At 42.9% G+C, this 20,434-nt stretch overlaps 1 protein-coding gene across 2 annotated transcripts in view; it reads left to right on the plus strand.

Moving 5' to 3' along the window:
- Positions 1–20,434, plus strand: part of ARSB (arylsulfatase B) — a 99,698-nt gene that overhangs the window by 47,823 nt on the left and 31,441 nt on the right. For both annotated transcript variants that reach the window (XM_084628363.1, XM_084628364.1), the window contains exon 5: positions 6,444–6,687. In XM_084628363.1, coding sequence (XP_084484489.1) covers positions 6,444–6,687 — 244 coding nt within the window. The remainder of the gene's footprint in view (positions 1–6,443; positions 6,688–20,434) is intronic.

Genomic DNA, 20,434 nt, shown 5'->3' on the forward strand with positions numbered 1-20,434 from the left:
TTTTAATTGATTTGAATATCTATCCAAATAGAGAATTTGTGTCAAGATAAGTAAAAAAGAATTAATCCTCTAGTAAACAAGAAATAGCAGAAAGAATAGCAAATATGGCAAGCAACCAGCTTGGCTTAACAGTGCAATCTTCAGTGAGCTTAAACGCAAAAAGGAAGCTTACAAGAAGTGGAAATTTGGACAGATGACTAGGGAGGAATATAAAAATATTGCTAGAGCATGCAGGGGTGTAGTGAGGAAGGCCAAGGCACAATTGAAGTTGCAGCTAGCAAGGGATGTGAAAGGTAACAAGAAGGGTTTCTACGGGTATGTTAGCAATAAGAATAAGGTAAGAGAATGTGTGGGACCCTTACTGAATGGGGGAGGCAACACAGTGACAGCTGATGTGGGAAAAGCTGAAGTACTCAATGCTTTTTTTGCCTCGGTCTTCACAGACAAGGGCAGCTCCCAGACTGTTGCACTGGGCAACACAGCATGGGGAGTAGGTGAGCAGCCCTCAGTGGTGAAAGAACAGGTTAAGGACTATTTAGAAAAGCTGGATATTCACAAGTCCATGGGTCCAGATCTAATGCATCCAAGGGTGCTGAGGGAGTTGGCTGATATGATTGCAGAGCCATTGGCCATTATCTCTGAAAATTCGTGGCAATCGGGAGAGTCCCGGGCGATTGGAAAAAGGCAAATACAGTGCCCATATTTAAAAAAGAGAACCCGGGGAACTACAGACCAGTCAGCCTCACTTCAGTCCCCAGCAAAATCATGGAGCAGGTCCTCAAGGAATCCATTTTGAAGCACTTGGAGGAAAGGAAGGTGATCAGGAACAGTCAACATGGATTCACCAAGGGCAAGTCATGCCTCACCAATCTGATTGCCTTTATGATGAGATAACTGGCTCTGTGGATATGGGGAAAGTGGTGGACATGATATACCTTGACTTTAGCAAAGATTGTGATATGGTCTCCCACAGCATTCTTGCCAGCAAGTTAAAAAAGTATGGATTGGATGAATGGACTATAAGGTGGATAGAAAACTGGCTAGATTGTAGGGCTCAACGGGTAGTGATCGATGTCTAGTTGGCAGCTGGTGTCAACGGAGTGCCCCAGGGGTCTGTCCCGGGGCCAGTTTTGTTCAACATCTTTATTAATGATCTGGATGATGGGATTAATTGCAAATTAGCAGATGACACTAAACTGTGGGGAGAGGTAGATAAAATGGAGGGTAGGGATAGAGTCCAGAGTGACCTAGACAAATTGGAGGATCAGGCCAAAAGAAATCTGATGGTTCAGGTTCAACAAGGACAAGTGCAGAGTTGTGCACTTCGGAAGGAAGAATCACCGCTACAGGTTGGGGACTGACTGGCTAGGCAGCAGTTCTGCAGAAAAGGACCTGGTAATTACAATGGATGAAAAGCTGGGGAACTAGTTGCCCTTGTTGCCAAGAAGGCCAATGGCATATTGGGCTGTATTCATAGGAGCATTGCCAACAGATCGAGGGAAGTGAGTATTCCCCTCCATTTGGCACTGGTGAGGCCATACCTGGAGTATTGCGTCCAGTTTTGTTCCCCCCACTACAGAAGGGACGTGGACAAATTGGAGAGAGTCCATTGGAGGGCAACAAAAATTATTAGGGGTTAGGGCACATGACTTACGAGGAGAGGCTGAGGGAACTGGGGTTACTCTGCAGAAGAGAAGAGTCGGGGGGTGGGATTTGATAGCAGCCTTCAGTTACCTGAAGCGGGGGGTTCTAAAGAGGTTGGAGCTAGGCTGTTCTCAGTGGTGGCAGATGACAGAACAAGAAGCAATGGTCTCAAGTTGCAGTGTGGGAGGTCTAGGTTGGATATTAGGAAACACTATTTCACTAGGAGGGTGGTGAAGCACTGGAATGGGTTACCTAGGGAGATGGCGGAATCTCCATCCTTAGAGGTTTTTAAGGCTCGGCTTGACAAAGCCTTGGCTGGGATCATTTAGCTGGTGTTGGTCCTGCTTTGAGCAGGGGATTGGACTAGATGACCTCCTGAGGTCTCTTCCAACCCAAATATTCTATGATTCTAAATGCATCATTCACCATTTTCTAACATAATGAAAAAAATTGAGACTTGTAAATTAAGCTGTATATAAGCCCTCCGTGAATTGCAGGATGATCTTCAAATAATTGCAGCTGAGTTAGATACAAGATGTGGAAAATTTGCAGAAAAGTAATAATGGACCTTTATTAATACTGGTAATTTGGAAAAGCCATAGTAGATCTTTATATCATTCCAACAAATTTTTCTTAAAGAAAAATGCTCAAGTACTATGTCATGCCTGCTAATTTTTTGGATAACCAGATATTTTGCTGCAACTATATTACATTCATTTAAAAAAAAAGTGACCAGTACAATATAAAATTCAGAGGATTAAAAGTCTTAACATGAGTGCTGTAGAAATCGAGCCCAGTCATGTTAGCCTTTTATATTTTACAGGCACTGAATGTTAGTGTAGTACTAATTGCATGCTTAAAATATATGCAAAATTATGGACTGTGCAAAGTAAGCTAATTAAAATAAAAATTGCAGAGGAAGCCTAATATTGCAGGATCTGTAATTTCAGCAATATTGCAAATCAAGTAGTGCCTTAGCTACATAGTTATTTAAATGTGTATAGATATAGTATGCCCTGCTGGTTAACAAAAAGAAGCACCAAAGGCTACCTTTAGTTGCAAACCAAAATGTTTTAATGGTTATCAACTTTTCTTTAGGAAAATAACAAAAAAGTACTAGACATTAAAATCAATTATTCAAATCAAGGTTTCCTGCTTGCTGATTTAAATCATGATTAACATCAGTGATTTATATCGCTTTAATTTAAATCAATCCACCCTGTGTACAATACTTTTCAGTAATCTAGACTGGATGTGGCAAATACTGTGGATGGGTCTGTATCTTAAAGGAAAGGCGCTTGGCTCTCCTTTTGGCGTTTCTGGCTACTGCTGTCTGAACATCCATGAGCAGTTAAAGTTCAATATGGCTCCCAAGACTGCACTACTCTGATAATCCAAGGACCAATGTCCTCAGTATAGGCTGAAGTCATTGCTGTACCAGGTTTTTTTTTTTTTTTTTAAGTGCTTCCCACTAGCATTACCTCTGTTTGATTAGGAGCTAGCTGCTTTTCATCCAGTTACTTATTTCTCTCAGGCACTGGGATGGTAGGTTGTTTACCTTTGTTGTGAATGAAAGGGAGTTGGAGCTCATCTGCATATTGTTGTCACTGAAGCCTTAACGTTTTGTACTGGGGGAATACACACATTGAATAGGAGCAGGGGAAGATAAAGGCCTACAGACCTCCATGTGAGAGAGCTCCCTGGAAAGAGAAGCAGCTTTCCTACCATCGGGTTTTGGAGAGCGTGCTCTGTTGGTTTATTAGCTTGTTTGTATTTTCTAAGATATGGCAAAGTTGTCTAGAGTCCTTTTGTTGTCTATAAAGTGTATGAAATGGATGCAACTACCCATGCCAGGCTAGGAAGGTGAGTCATCTGCACTTTGTGATCAACTCTCTCAAAAACCTTGGCTATATCTAACAGAATTAGCATGACATTTGCCTACTGTCTCTGGCTTGTATGATCATCTGTCAACACATAAAAAGAGTGTAAGACATTGGTGGTGATCAGTGTTGCTTGAATAAACTAGCCACCACTACCTGCACAGGCTTCTCCTAGAAGAGGAGACAAGACAGTAACTGGTGAAATAGTTTCTGTGTACCTTTTATATGATTGTAATCTTTCACCTGACAAAACTTTACAGAAGTAATTCTCATCCCCTACTGACTACAGAACTGTCCCCCCATGTACACACTTGAATACTGTTTTCTTGGTTGCTATTTTTATTTACAATATTTAATGGCTTTAATATTTTAGCACTATGATACTATGTTGTTTCTGGAGTTTATATTAATTTGCTTTTTACATGTTGCTGCTTTCATCTCATTATTGATGTTTGAAGTGATATTTAAGATTAGAAATTACCCAGATGCTAAAAAAACCCCTAATTTTCTGTTTAGTAGTATAGGAGCTGTTACATCTATTTTTAAAATAGATGTAACACCCACCAAAGTTATTAGGTTTTCTTCTGACTAAAGCTAGTAATAAATATCTGTTGGAACACCAAAACAAAACAAAAATCAGTCTTTTCCCTTCCCCTCTCCTGCAAAAATTTCTTGGTAATTTAGTCAGGAAGTGAAACAGAAGAGGTCTCTTGAAAAAGAATTCCTAATGTGAGGAAAGGGAGGGAAAGTAACTATTACCGAGAAGAAAACGAGAGGAAGTATAAATGAGTTTCATATATTGTCTGTTTTTAATGTACATGTGAGATGAAGTGTCCAAGGAAGGAAACTCATGTTGTTTTAATTATTTTTATGTTTATGTTGACATACAGTCCAAGTGGAGACAATATTCTGAGCTCTGTACAGGTTATAAACTAGGCAGGGTTCCTGATCCAAGTAGTCCACGGTGTAATGAAACTGACATAACATGAAGGTCGTGAAAACATTTTCAGAGGGGACAGACATTGGTCTGAGGAAATTATTATTTAAATATGAGAGATTTTGATAAGGCCCATGAAATATACAACTTTTTTTTCACTATTCTATAAGATAGTGATCTATCAGAATTTGCTTAATATTTAATTGCTGTTATCTTTCAAAACAAAGTAAACCTGCAAGCTAGTAATAGGCAGATATAAAATGAATATATTTTTGTGTGACAGGCAGCAGGTTTAAAATACCTAGAGTTTGATTCTCCACTATATCCAAGCTCTGCTCGGATGTAGTGGAGATAGGTGCTGCAGGGAGGCTGGGTGACTCCCTGATCCCCCGGTCACCTGGCCCTACTATAAAGTAAAGCTGTAGGAGGGCTCGGCTCTGCTCTGCCCTCTCTCTGTACTACTCATGGTCTTCCTTTCCCCTGCAATGTCCCTAACACACCCTCTCCATCTGCTTTCACCAACGATGAAGGAGCAGCTGGGTCAAGAGGTGGCGGACATCTCTTCTGCCAGTAAGAGTTACCTAGGCACAAATTCTGACTGCAGACTTTAGAAAACTGAAGAATCTAGTCTCCCTGAAACCACAGTTCAAATCCCAAAGATTCATCTCTTGGCCCTTATAAAGGGTGATAAGTTGAGTTACATGCACTTACTGTGTGGAGATCTTTGATTCCATAAGAGCTAATATCTTGTCTGCTTTGTGTGGATGTGAGGCCAAGGCTTTCAGTTGGGTGCCCATAATCCATATTCAGGCATTTAAATAAGTGGTTTGATTTTTCAAAAGTGCTGAGCACCCAGCAGCTCCTTTTTAAGTCAGTGAGGGCCACGAAATACTTTGTACTTTTGAAATATTGGGCCATTTTTAAAGTATCTAAATATGGATTTAAGGGCCTAACTTAGGCTGTCAGTTTGCATACTAGTTTCCTGCTTGGCTGCCACCCTCCAAAAAACGAATGGCTGCTTTTCAGAAGTGTTTTCATCTGAAAATGCTTCAGATATGGAGAAATAAAAGTGCAATAAAAATGTACATTATTATTTTTAAAGTTTATTTTATTTATTGGAGGATCAGATTGAAGAATTCAATAAAATTTAGTTTTCATTCCCTTTGTATCCACCTTTGAGATGTCACATGGATAAAGTCCCTTTTATCCCCTTAGCAAAGAAAATCCTCCTTCTTGCTCAGGTTAAACTGATTATGTGTCTACAGCAGGAATTTACACTGATCCCTAGTTAATTAAATAGGAATGAGATCATTTGGTTTCATTGTGAGGATAGTAAGGCTGTCTTCTCTGGTTTATCAGATGCAGCACCTTCTTGTTCCTTTGCTCCCACAATTGTTCCCATTCCTGGTTTTTAATCGCAACATACAATTATAATTAAAACTAAAGCAGGCAGTAGATTAAAAGACTTGCGTAGGAAAAAAACAGCTTTGCTTTGTGAATCTTTAAAACTTTTGAAAATAGTTTCTGGTTCATCTAAAACAAGTGACCTGAAAACAGTGGAAAGAAACTGACATGAATATATATGTTTCCTTGTAGGTCAAGTTTAGTTACATAAACCTGTAGACCTAAAAAAATTAAAACTCACTCACCCACTTTTATAAACGTTGGTAAGCTTTTTTTTCCCCTGAAAGTAATATTCACTCTCTTCTCCTGCCACATTATGTTTTTTTTCACATTTGAATATGTAACACTATCTTTCTGCAAGATTTTGTGAGGTTTTAGCTAATATTTGTAATATGCTTTGAAGATGCAAAGCATCACATAAAATGTTGAGTAGTAGTGTATGTAACTGAAGTTGTTAGTAGAATTTAGCATTATGTAGTGATTGTGATATCCCTGTGTTATGTAAATTTATTTAAAACGAACACATTATAAAATACTTGTCTTTAAAAATAATTTATTTTGCTTACCTGTAATTTCAGATAACGGAGGACAGACTTTGGGAGGTGGAAATAACTGGCCTCTAAGAGGAAGAAAGTGGACGCTCTGGGAAGGAGGAGTGAGAGGAGTAGGATTTGTTGCAAGTCCTTTACTGAAACAGAGGGGAGTAGAAAGTCATGAACTGATCCACATCTCTGACTGGCTGCCGACTCTAGTAAATCTTGCTGGGGGACATATAAACAGCACTAAGCCTCTGGATGGCTTTGATGTGTGGAAGACTATCAGGTAACTTGCATTTCAAATAACTGTCAGAATCCTGCTAAGATAAGACTTATATCAGCAAGAGCAACAGACCTGAAATTGGGAGAAACAGAGACATATATTTGATCCTAAATAATATTGAAAAAAAGTAATTTGCTAAATAAAAGGAGAGGTTTAAATCACATACACATTTTTCCTCTAGGAGGAGATCAGGAATGAAGAAAGCACCATAAATGAAAGATGCCAATGATGTTACTTAATGCATCTCTGGAAGGTGTGCTCAGATACCATGATGACAGATGTAGCATGATAACCTGAATAGAATGGAAGAGAATAGATTAATTACACATTTTTAACAATGAGGGTGATTAACAATTAGAACAAACTACCGAGAGAAATGATGGATTCTCCACCCATTGGTGTCTTCAAATCAAGGCTGGTTGCCTTTCTGGACGTTACATTTTAGTCATAGACAAGGTATTGATCTCAGCACAGGGGTAATTGGGTGAAATTTAATGGCCTGTGATATACAGGAGGTCAGACAGGATGATAGAATTGTCCCTTCTGCTCTTAAACTCTATGAATATAGAATTAGCTCTTGATAAAAGTTTATTCAGTTCTTTGTTCTTCCAAAGATATGATTCCCTGAGGTTTATCCTACTACACATGGGTTATGGAGCCCTCAGAATCTGGGTTTCTGCATGTATTAAAGGTCCTTAGCACTTTTTGCAAGAGTAGGGGTTTTCCTGGTGACCTTGGTCTAAATTCCTTTATTCCTCCCTTCTACACTTTCATGAAGCATGCTGTGTGCTAGCTAGCTGGCTAAATTCCATTCCCTCCCTTCTAAGAAGTAGCTTCATTTCAGTGATATTTGAATATAGTTTTGAGTCACTTAAGGACCATTCAAGATGCTAGCTATGTAAGAAGGTAAAATACTGCTACAGTTAAATCAGAGGCTGGACTTCGTAATTCCTACATACCAAACATTGCAGATTTAATGCTTCGTGTATGTTGTTGTTTATAATGCTTAAAGTTTTTGGTTCAACTAGTAATTTTGGTAAAAGCCTGTCCATATTATGAGGGACTGTGTGTGGGTATTGTATTTCAATAACAGAAATTATAAAATAGAAACTATATGGATGTCTCCCCAACAAATTGAAATTGTTAAAACTAAAGCTGAGCTCCTTTTTCTTTTAACATCTCCCTGCTTCCCACATTTTGCAACTTTAACAGCCTCCACTACTGAGATACAACATAGCCAGCTAACACACATTGAAACATGTTAGTTTGCACCTTGGTGGTGCTTTTCAGTCATGTTAAGCTAACAATCTAGAGCTAACATGACTGATAAATGCATCTCTTTTGCCCATCAAGACAAGGTCCTTTAGGTAGATTTGATACTGACATCAGCACCTGGGGCACACTTGTTCATCTTCAGCATCTTTTTTGGTAAAAATCTAATTAATGCAACTGATCCTATTCTATTTCATATAGGTTCTTAAACTATAGTCATCAGTATGGTGTCTGAGTGCATTCCAGTAGCGTGTTAAGCAATATGACTACCATCTGTCACATGTGGTTCTATCTCTTTCCCTTTCCCCAGGGGAAAAATTGTGTGGGCAGCATAGGTTTTACGGTGGGGTTTTAAAACAAACATTTTAAAACCAGACATTGTATGGCTAGGTCAAAAAAATGCACCTTTGCACTTGGAGCAGAAGATGTGAAGGTTTATGATGGTCTTTAGTTTCTGTGACTTTGCCAGTCTCAGATTGCCCCCCAAGAAGCTCTGCCATCTGCACAAGTGAGCATTAGCCTTACGGTTGAAGGTTTCATTGAGTCAAGAGTTCTGTTGTCTACCACGATTTTGATTCTGGAGCTTTAGGGAATCTTTTAGATATGCTGGCCCCAGGCCATAAAGGAGTTTGAGGATAAGGCCCAAGACCTTGCAGTTGACTAGATCATAGAATCATAGAATAACAGTTGGAAAGGACCTCTGGAGGCCATCTAGTCCAACCCCCTGCCCAGAGCGGGACCAATCCCAACTAAATCATCCCAGCCAGAGCTCTGTCAAGCCTGACCTTAAAAACTTCTAAGGAAGGGGATTCCACCACCTCCCTAGGTAACGCATTCCAGTGTTTCACCACCCTCCTAGTGAAAAAGTTTTTCCTAATATCCAACCTAAATCTCCCCCACTGCAACTTGAGACCATTACTCTTTGTCCTGTCATCTGCTATCACTGAGAATAGTCTAGATCCATCCTCTTTGGATCCACCTTTCAGTTAGTTAAAAGCAGCTATCAATCCCTCCTCATTCTTCTCTTCTGTAGACTAAACAATCCCAGTTTCCTCAGCCTCTCCTCATGTGTTCCAGTCCCCTAATCATTTTTGTTGCCCTTCGCTGGACTCTCTCCAATTTCTCCACATCCTTGTAGTGTGGGGCCCAAAACTGGACACAGTACTCCAGATGAGGCCTCACCAATGTCGAATAGAGGGGAACGATCACGTCCCTCAATCTGCTGGCAATGCCCCTACTTATACACCCCAAAATGCCATTGGCCTTTTTGGCAACAAGGGCACACTGTTGACTCATATCCAGCTTCTCGTCCACTGTCACCCCTAGGTCCTTCTCTGCAGAACTGCTGCCTAGCCATTCGGTCCCTAGTCTGTAGCGGTGCATTGGATTCTTCCGTCCTAAGTGCAGGACTCTGCACTTGTCCTTGTTGGACCTCATCAGGTTTCTTTTGGCCCAATCCTCCAATTTGTCTAGGTCCCTCTGTATCCTATCCCTACCCTCCAGCATATCTACCACTCCTCCCAGTTTAGTGTCATCTGCAAACTTGCTGAGGGTGCAATCCACACCATCCTCTAGATCATTAATGAAGATATTGAACAAAACCGGTCCCAGGACTGACCCTTGGGGCACTCTGCTAGATACCGGCTGCCAACTAGACATGGAGCCATTGTATGATACTGTATGGGAAACCAGCGTAGAAAGTGCAGGACAGGTCTGATGTGCTCACAGTAGCCTGTGTTGCTGAGGAGATATGCTGCAGCATTCTGTACCCTCTGAAGTTTCCCAAGGGCTGATGGCTTCATGCCCAAGCATACTGCATTGCTGTATTCCACACAAGGTGAAAAGGTGTAATTGAGGCCAGGTCATTGTCTACTAGAACAGGATGAGTCTGCTAGTCAGCCAGAGATAGTAGAAAGTGTGTGTTATATGCAAATGCTTCTATGTGAGAGCTCAGCATCAACAAGGAATCCAGGAGCATTCCTCAACTACAGACTGGATGGCTCAGGTGTGTGTGTATCTTCAAATAAAGGAGACTGCACTGTGGTTGCAAACTCTTGAAAGTGCTTTCCTCTTCTCATCAGTACTAGTGCTTCTCCCTTACTTGGGTTCAGCTTCAATCAGCTGTTCCCATCCCTGAACTGATCTTGTCCAAATTCTGGGTTATTTTGGTGTCATCTGCATATTGCTGGCATTTGAACCCATGTCACCTTACCAGATCACATAGTCGCTACCTGTAATGTTTAAAAGGACCTAAAGAGACCTGGTGACCCCAGATTACTTTAAATTTGCCAAGTTGGAGGCCTCATTCCCAATATGACTCTTCATAGAAGAAATTAATATAGTATCTGTGAATTGGTGACCTATGATAGAAATGGTTTCAGAGTAGCAGCCGTGTTAGTCTGTATCCACAAAAAGAAAAGGAGGACTTGTGGCACTCCTTTTCTTTATGATAGAAGTGTTTAATTTCACATTTTCCTCAATGAATAGATCAAATTTCAGGATTGTAGCTCAAAAGATCAGTTGAATGTTGGATATCGGACAAAATGGACTTTAATGACATCTAATAGAAAGTTCAACTCTGTTGATTTTTAATGCTCAGTGGCCTACAATGGATGAAAATAGCTAGAATCTTTTTTTTTTAAGGTAATTTGGAAAATGGAAATTAAGTGCCAATCAGTTACTATATTACAAGTCAATGTGTGACAATACAGTATAGCAGGGGTTCTCCACCTTTTTCTTTCTGAGGCCCCCCAGCATGCTGTAAAAACTCCATGTCCCACCTGTGCCACAACAACTGTTTTTCTGAATATAAAAGCCAGGGCCAGCATTGGGGTAGCAAGCAGGGCAGTTGCCCAGGACCCCACACCACAGGGGGCCCAAAAAGCTCAGTTCCTTAGGCTTTGGCTTCATCCTCGGGTGGCGGGGCTCAGGGCCCAGGGCTTCAGCCCCATGTGGTGGGGGTTTCGCTTTCTACCCTGGGCCTCAGCAAGTGGCTAATGCAAGCCCTGCTTGGTGGACCCTCTGAAACCTGCTCGCAGCCCCACAGAGGGCCCTGGGCCCCTGGTTGAGAACCACTGCAGTATAGTATGTTCTGTAGTAGCAGTTAATCTTAAAAAGTAAACATTCTTAATCTGTAGACTTTGTCTACAACTGCTTGTGACATAGGAAAGAAAAGAATTTAAAATTACATTCTTAAATACTAAAACTTATATATGATCCCACAGACTAAATATTTGTTGGGAAAAGACTATCACAACTAGTTGCACTGTGATATAAATTGAAGCTGAAGAAAATGATGTCTTAAGTCAAGCCTGTCCTAATATTTTTGCAATATACATAAAAAAAAATTAAGGAAGTGTGAGGAAATATGATCCAGGGAAATACAATATGTGCAAGACATTTAAAAACAAAAAAAAGAAAGAACAAAAACATCCTTAGTGACACCAGGTCATTACCAAAAACAAGACAAACAAAAGTTACTCTGGAAAACCTTGGACTTCTTCCCAAGGCTACTTTTTTGCCTAGTTTAAACAAAACCCTGTTCTGTTAAAGTTCCTATACAGATGTTTTGTTCAAATTCACCAATGAACAATAACCTTTCACTATGCTTTAAAAATACTCCATGGTTGAAAATACAGGGCTGTACTCCTGGCTAGCATAAATTAGTCTTTGATTTCTACAGAGGGACATCCGTTTATATCAGCAGAGAATCTGCACCATAGAATAAAGTTCTGCTGTTTTTATATAGACAGATTTCTCTTTGAAGATAATCAGAGTTTCGCCTGCATTAAGAACACAGAACTGAGGTGGAACACACTATAATAATTCCTGTGGTGGAACACACTATAATAATCCCCACAAAAAGACCCTCTTCCTATAAGTGTGTGTGAGTGACAGCGAGAGTGCATGCAACTTAATAGAATATTGTACCTTAAAAACAAATATCCTAAAGCCAGAGAATTCTAAGCTGTTTATATTTTTAAAAAACCTAATCTCTAGAAAATACCGAAATACAAAGACAAGGTGTCTCAGAGAACCTTAGTTGAGCCTTCATATCCTTGCTGTCTTGTGCACTCAGTAAGTGTCCCTGACAAAAACTACAGTATCTAGCTGCTAGCTGGATAACTTGCTGAAGCTGTCCTGTGAGGTGCTAAGCCACATAGCAGTGGAGCTCTGTAACTGGGAAGTGGGATGGGGCATCTGCCCCACACTAGCGGAAAAAGGGTTAAAAGCAGCCATGGGGAGGCTGTGCAGCAGACAGCCAATCAGGGCAGAGCAGGCCCATATATAGAGAGAGCTGCAGGGCAGAGGAGGTTGTTCCCCTTTGGGAGCTCAGTGAGAAGGACTGGGTCCCTGAAGGGCTGAGGGACTGAGCAGTGCTGGGCCGAGTTAGGGAAGCAAGAGGGAGCTCCAACCTGACTGACTGAAAGACTGAAGCTCTGATATGGGGCAAAGAAGGTGCTAGGGCTACAGGAAAGTGGCCCTGGGAAATGGACAGCGGGGGTTGAAGGAGGCGCAGCGCGTGGCTGCTGCCTAGAGGGGTCCTTGGGTCAGGAGCTGGAGTAGTGGGCGGACCTGGGTCTCCCACCCCCACATGCCATGGAGGGGAATGGCCAGTGAAGGGCTGCAGGTTGTCACTGAGGCAAGTAGCTAGAACCTTGGGCTGTAGTCGGCCACAGAGGCTAGTGGCTGGACAGAGGACTGCTGTTGCCCTGGAAGTGGGGGAGAATGGAATGGGGCATGGCCAGAGGGCTGTGTCCTGAAGAGGACTCCACGATCCTTGAGGCAACGCAGGTCCAGAGAAGAAGTGATGGTGGCGAGACACCTCCACAGGAGGGTGCCCTGTGAAAAGACTGAGCTAATTCCCAGAACGACCAGCAGGAGGTGCCACGGTGGTGAGTCCCACACCATTATAGAAGGGTGACCACTTTCTAGAGGTTTTAAGCCCTACAGAAGTGGAGCTTAGGAGCCCCAACTGGCAGCCATCTCCTTGTGCTGTAGCATTTCCCCTTGCTTCTGCAGCTGGTCACATTCCAAAAAGCGCTCCTAAGTTTTCCTGGACTGCTAGATTTCTGCTACTGTGTAAATAATGTGCATTGGTTATACACTCTCTCACTTTCTGGTGTATTTAGAATTATTTAAATAATACCAAAAGTTATTGAATGATTTCATAATCAATTAATAGTGCTGCAGAATTTAAATTAGGGACCCTTGGCACCTATTATTCTTCTTCGAATGATGGTCCCTATGTGGGGGGGAGGGATGGATAGCTCAGTGGTTTGAGCATTAGCCTGCTAAACCCAGGGTTGTGAGTTCAGTCCTTGAGGGGGCCATTTAGGGATCTGGGGCAAAAACTGGGGATTGGTCCTGCTTTGAGCAGGGGGTTGGACTGGATGACCTCCTGAGTCCCTTCCAATCCTAATATTCTATTAAAAAAAAATGTTGGTGCGCATGTGTGCCATGCACCAGAGCTAGAATCATAGAATATCAGGGTTGGAAGGGACCTCAGGAGGTCATCTAGTCCAACCCCCTGCTCAAAGCAGGACCGATCCCCAATTAAATCATCCCAGCCAGGGCTTTGTCAAGCCTGACCTTAAAAACTTCCAAGGAAGGAGATTCCACCACCTCCCTAAGTAACGCATTCCAGTGTTTCACCACCCTCCTCGTGAAAAAGTTTTTCCTAATATCTAACCTAAATCTCCCCCACTGCAACTTGAGACCATTACTCCTCGTTCTGTCATCTGCTACCACTGAGAACTGTCTAGATCCATCCTCTTTGGAGCCCCCTTTCAGGTAGTTGAAAGCAGCTATCGAATCCCCCCTCGTTCTTCTCTTCCGTAGACTAAAGATCCCCAGTTCCCTCAGCCTCTCCTCATAAGTCATGTGTTCCAGTCCCCTAATCATTTTTGTTGCCCTCCGCTGGACTCTTTCCAATTTTTCCACATCCTTCTTGTAGTGTGGGGCCCAAAACTGGACACAGTACTCCAGATGAGGCCTCACTAGTGTTGAATAGAGGGGAACGATCACGTCCCTCAATCTGCTGGCAATGCCCCTACTTATACATCCCAAAATGCCATTGGCCTTCTTGGCAACAAGGGCACACTGTTGACTCATATCCAGCTTCTCGTCCACTGTAACCCCTAGGTCCTTTTCTGCAGAACTGCTGCCGAGCCATTCAGTCCCTAGTCTGTAGCGGTGCATTGGATTCTTCCATCCTAAATGCAGGACTCTGCACTTGTCCTTGTTGAACCTCATCAGATATCTTTTGGCCCAATCCTCGAATTTGTCTAGGTCCCTCTGTATCCTATCCCTACCCTCCAGCGTATCTACCTCTCCTCCCAGTTTAGTGTCATCTGCAAACTTGCTGAGGGTGCAATCCACACCATCCTCCAGATCATTTATGAAGGTATTGAACAAAACCGACCCGAGGACCGACCCTTGGGGCACTCCACTTGATACAGATACACTTGAACTGTGCATAGTAGTATCTGTTGACCCACACGTGCATCAACAGCATGGCGTGTCTGAGGCTTTAAGATGCTATGTGGGTCAAGGCCGCTCCAGTTCTCTCTTACTGCTGCATGGCCAGAGTCGGAACCCCTTAGTGCTCTTAGCTCACTAAGAAAACTGCTCTTCATTTTTGCTGTGTATAGTTAGATAGATGTCCATTAGTTTTTAGTAGTTAGTTTTCCTTGGACTTCTCCCCTTCGGGCGGTTTCTTTCTCCCCGGCCTGGAGACTATGCCCCAACAAGCCAGCTTCAAGAACTGTGCCTCAGAACCTCACTCCTTTTCAGTGAGCAGTGAACACACTTGTTGCTTTTACTGTCTTGGTGAAGCCCACATCATGTCTCATTGCTCCATCTGCCACTAGTTTCCATCCCGGACTCAAGCAGCTCGTGAACTTCCCCTCTGCAAATATCTGGAGGAGGAGAAGGTGCGCTCACATGCGCAACCAGACCTGGTTCCAACAGATCCACAGAATGGTGCCCATCACTGGTGGTGAGCACTTCAATGGGCCTCTCCCATGCAGCACCGGCGGCAGCACCGAAGCCCCACTGTATGCACAAGAAATATGGGCACAGGCATAAGGGCAGCTCGCGACGGGGACCACCTCTAAACTCAGTGTTACCTCTCCCCAATGTCTTCATGAAGATCTTTGCGGTCGTGACAGCTTATATGCACGACCTGGACCATTCCCTCTTCCCCTACCTGGATGACTGGCCACTTGTGGAGCCCTCTTGCTCCTTTCTCCTTGCCACCATCCAGACCCTCCACACCCTCCTTGTCAGCTTGTGGATCGGCATCAATGAGGAAAAGTCGATCCTCATCCCTATCTGCACACTCACCTTCATAGGGGCACGCCTAGACTCTGTGGCAGCCTGCACCTTTCTTCCCATGGACTGCTGGGCCGCCCTCACTTCTCTTATCGCTGTGCTCTGACGCTATCTGCAAATGTGTGTCTGTCAGTGCCTCTCCTTCCTGGGCCATATGGTGGCATGTAACACGGTCACGCCGTATGTCTGCCTCCATATGTGTTGCATTCAGCTGTGGCTCCACTCCGTCTGCAATCTGCAGTCAGACCACCTGAACAAGCAGGTCATCATCCTTCCCACTGTTTTGGCTTCCCTCACCTGGTGGTGAATCCCATCCGTGGTTCTACCAGGCATTCCATTCATGTCCCCCATGCCCAGCACCACTCTCACCATGGATGCCTCACTCGTGGGCTGGGGCGCCAACCTCGACGGCCACACGGCCCAGGATCTTTGGTCACCAGTGGTTGTGTGGATGCACATCAACATCCTGGAACTATGAGCAATTGACTGTCCTGCCAGGCCTTCCTGCCCTTCCTCCATTCCCACCATGTTCAACTGCTGTCCGACAACATGACGGCAATTATGTATATCAACAGACAGGGCGGGGCTAGGTCTCCTTCCCGCTTCACAGAGGCCATCCACCTTTTTGGTTTTGGGGCTTCCAACACTGTATAACTTTTAACGCAATCACCCTGCACACTGTACAACTCCTGGGCAGCAGCAACTTCCTGCTGGACCGGCTCAGCCAGTCCTTCCACGCCAACCATGAGTGGGAACTCCACAACCCCACTCTCCGGTCCATCTTTCATTGGTGGGGCACGCCTCACTGGGACGTCTTCATGACGTCAGAGAACTGCAAGCTTCCTCTCTTCTGCTCCTGGGGAGCCCTGGGCTCAGGGTCACAGGGCGATACCATTCTCATTCCCTGGACCTTGGATATCCACTATGCCTTCCCACCCATTCCCCTCCTTCCCCAGATCCTGCGCAGAGTGTGGAAGGACCGAGTGATGCTTATCCTTGTAGCTACCTTCTGGCCTTGCCAGTATTGGTACACCAACCTTCTCCACCTCTCCGCTCACCCCCCGATTCCTCTTCTGGCCCTCCCGGACCTCCTAACGCAGGTGTGTGGCTGGCTGCAGAACCCTAACCTGAGCCCTCTCCATCTCATGGCCTGGTATTTGGATGGGGCTCGTGTGTAGACCAGGCTTGTTCCACCCCTATCCAAGACATGATCACTCATAGCAGACTCCAATCCACTGTTATCAAGCTAAGTGGCGCTGCTTTACTATGGTGGCGCACCACCATCACATCTCTCCAAACTCCATCTCCATTCCTGTCCTTCTAGACTACCTCCGTCATCTCTGCCAATCGGGCCTTGCCCACTCCTCCATCTGCATCCACCTGGCGCTCAGTGCCTTTCTTCCTCCTGTGGATGGTTTCTCCATCTTCACCCATCCAAAGACCTCCTGCTTCCTCCACAGCCTTCTCAGTGCCTTTCTCTCTGTACGGAGGCTTACCCCCTCTTGGGATCTGAATCTGGTCCTCTCGGCACTCACCAAGCCATCCTTCAGCCCCCTTGCCACCTGCTCCTTTGCCCATCCTTCCATGAAGGGTGATCTTTTTGGTGGGCATCACCTCCACACGGTGTGTAAGTGAACTGGCAGCCATGATGGCAGATCCACCATTTACCATCTTGGAGACTGTGTCTTTGTGCTTACGTCTTCACCCCAAGTTCCTGCCCAAAGTGGCTTCCTCCTTCCACCTCAACCAAAGTATACACCTTCCAGTCTTCTACCCTAAGCTGCACGCCTCCCCCAGTTGTGCAGAAGAAACAGTATGAAAGAGATTTCAGGCTGTTCTAGGCTTGATTCTGACCTTCAATGCCTTCCATTCATCAGTCTGTCTAATGAAATCTTAGGTTTTTTGCATTAAATATACAAAATTAAAAGCCACTGAATAACACACAACAGACCATGAAACTGGCCCACCACAGGAGCATTAATAATTCCAATCCCAACTACCTTGAATCTAACCTGGTGGGATGATTCGCATGATTGGAGTGTTTAAAGTCTCTGATTATAATCTGTTGAGGAAGGGTAGAGTTGGTTAAAGAGGTGGGGAGGAGGCAATCCACATTAAAGACACCCTTACTTGTTTTAGTTATGATAAATCAGAAGCACAGGGTTTTAAATGCACCTGGATACATGTGCTAACTAATAAAGCCCAAGAGGCTTCGCTGATGGGGGTCTGATACAGACCACCAAATCAAACTAGAGAACAGGAGTCACTCCTTAAACACTTGTCTGTAATGTGGGAGGTGGGGGAGGGGATCTGTGTTGTGCTGGGGATCTTCAGTTTGGGAAACATATTCTGGAAGATTTATGCAGCCAGTAGTAAAACACCATCAGTTTCTAAAAGTTACAGATAATTACCTAACACAAAAGGTATTGCAACCAACATGAGGGTAAGTCTATTTTAGCACCTTATTGTGACTGATAAAGGCTGAACTGGAAGTTGGTGGTTGCCTACAGACAAGTGATCATGATTTGATTATATTCAGTGGGGACAGAGAACTGTCCCAACTAGTAATATGTAGTTGTAGTGCTTCAAAAAGGCTAATTTCCCAAAACTAAGGAAAATTATGAGCAAAATTCAGTGGGAGAAAAAAATTAGATAGAAAAATATGAATGAAAATTGGGAGTTCTTTAAGAATAATTTATTAGATGTTCTAATAGCCACAATTCCACAGTCAAGAAGGATGCTAAAGAAAATGGCTAAAAACTCATCTTGGTTCAGTGGCAAAGTGAGGGCATCAATTAGATATTAAAAAAGCAATATATAACAATTGGGAAAAGGGGAAAATAGGTAGCAATCGATATGAATCAAAAGTTATGAAGTGTAGAAAACTGATAAAGAGAAGCTAAGGACATCAGGAAAAATCCGTGGCTGGCCTGGTTAAGAATAATGAGTTGAAGTATATTAGAAAAAAAAGAAATCCAAGCAATGGTATAGGTTAATTTCTAGATCGAGATGGTAAAATTGATAATGATACAGAAAGGGCAGAAGTGTTCAATAAATACTTCTGTATTTGGGAAGTACCAGGATGATGTATCATATGGGTATGAAGAAGTATCTTCTAGTAGTCCATTAGTAACTTAGGAGCATGTCAGACATCTACTAGGGATAAAAATTTTTAAATCAACAGGCCATGATAACTTGCCCCAAAGAGTCCTAAAATAATTGTCTTAGGAGATCTCTGACATACTGATGTTAATTTTTGATATCCCTTGAATACCAGGGAAATTCCAGAAAATGGGAAGTATACAAATGTTGTGCTAATATTTTAAAAAGGATAAACAGGATGATCCTGTAACTACAGGCCTGTTAGCCTGACATCAGTCCTGGGCAAAATCATGGAAAAGCTGACACTGAATTCAATTAATAAAGAATTAAAGGATAGGAATATATTCATTCCAATTAGCATGATTTTATGAAAAATAGGTCTTGTCAAACAAACCTGCTTTCATTCTTTGACGAGATTATTCATTTGGCTGATAAAGGTAGATGTAATATAATTAGATTTTTGTAAGGCAGTTGATTTAGGACTACAAAATATTCTAATTTTAAAAATTAGCACTATGCAAAACAATAGAGCATAGGTTAAATGGATTAAGAACTAGTTAACTGACAGATCTCAAATAAGCAGTTGTCAATGGGGAATCATCATGGAACTATGGTGTTTCTTGTGGGGTTTGGCAAGGATTGGTTCTAGCCCCAACACTATTAAACATTTTCATCAACTATCTGAAAGTAAATTTAAAGTCACTGCTACTAAAATTTGCACATGATACAAAGGTTAATAGAATCGTAGTTAATAATGAAGACAGGGCAGTCATACAACGCAATCTGGATTGCTTGGTAACCTGTGCCCCGTCAAACAAAACGTGTTTTTAATACAGCTAAATGAAAAGTTTTATACATCAAGGAAGAAGAAATGCATGCCATATTTACAACATGGGGACTATATCCTGGAGAATAATGACTATGAAAATTAATTTAGGCGTCATTGTGGATAGTCAGTTCAAGAAAAGTTCTCAGTGTGATGCTATGGAATAAAGGGCTAATGCAATCCACTGATGTATAAATGGGGAGTAGTGAGTCGGAGTAGGGAGGTGATATTACCTCTGCATATAGCAGTGCTGAGAATGAGACTGGAATACTTCGTACAGTTCTGGTGTCCACATATTAAAAAGGATGTTGAAAAATGGGAGGGAGTACAAAAGAGCCACCAAAATTATACAGTGTGTCATCAGGAGGTCAGACTGAATGATCCCCTCTGGACTTTCATCTCTAGAATCTATCAACCCACCCCCTTCCCAAATGGCCAAAAGGTAAAACAGATGGGCTTAGTAGGGTGGCTGGAAGAATAACAATTTTAAGCTTTGTTGGGCCAAAAGGTGGTGAGTGGAACCCTTTGTAGAAAATGGCCTGTAAGCAGTTGCCTGCCTTTTAAGCCAGGGGCTATCTAGCTCAAGCACTGTTATTCATTATAGCAGTGGAGCTATTGCACAGGAAGGAAGGCAGACTCACAGACAATAAGATCCTAAACCACTCAGAGCTTTATAGGTAAATCCCAACACCTTAAGCTCCACCCCATAAATTTACTGGCAGCTGGTACGTATTACAGAGCACTGGTTTAAGAGGCTCTCACTCTGTTTAACACATCATTTAACAAGTGGGCATTTAAGAGCTGCAGTCTGGCCTAATTACAGTTTCTGGATAGTCTTCAAATTGTGTCCGTATGTAGCGCATATTCAAACGAATCCAGTTTCAAGGTGAGAAAGGTGTGGATAAGTGTAATGAGGGCTGCACCTGAAAGGAGAGGTCTCTCTCTTCTTGCCAGGAACAGATGGAGAAAAGCACTGTTAGCCACAGCTGCAACCTGAGCATCCAGAATCAGTTCAGAATCAAATGAAGGACCTAAAATGCAAACCTGTTACATAAGGCTCAGTCTGGCATGCAGCTTGTGATGCTAACGAGAAATTAAAAACTCTAACATTTTTAATGCATTGTGGGGGAAACTTTCCCATATGGCAGTTTTTTCACACTGAATTTTTGGCATTGGACTCTGGTTGTATATTAGCTGAAAAGTGCTGTGTGATTT

This window comes from Lepidochelys olivacea (assembly GCF_965140295.1).
Source record: "Lepidochelys olivacea isolate rLepOli2 genome assembly, chromosome: 5".
Classification (NCBI taxonomy): domain Eukaryota; kingdom Metazoa; phylum Chordata; order Testudines; family Cheloniidae; genus Lepidochelys; species Lepidochelys olivacea.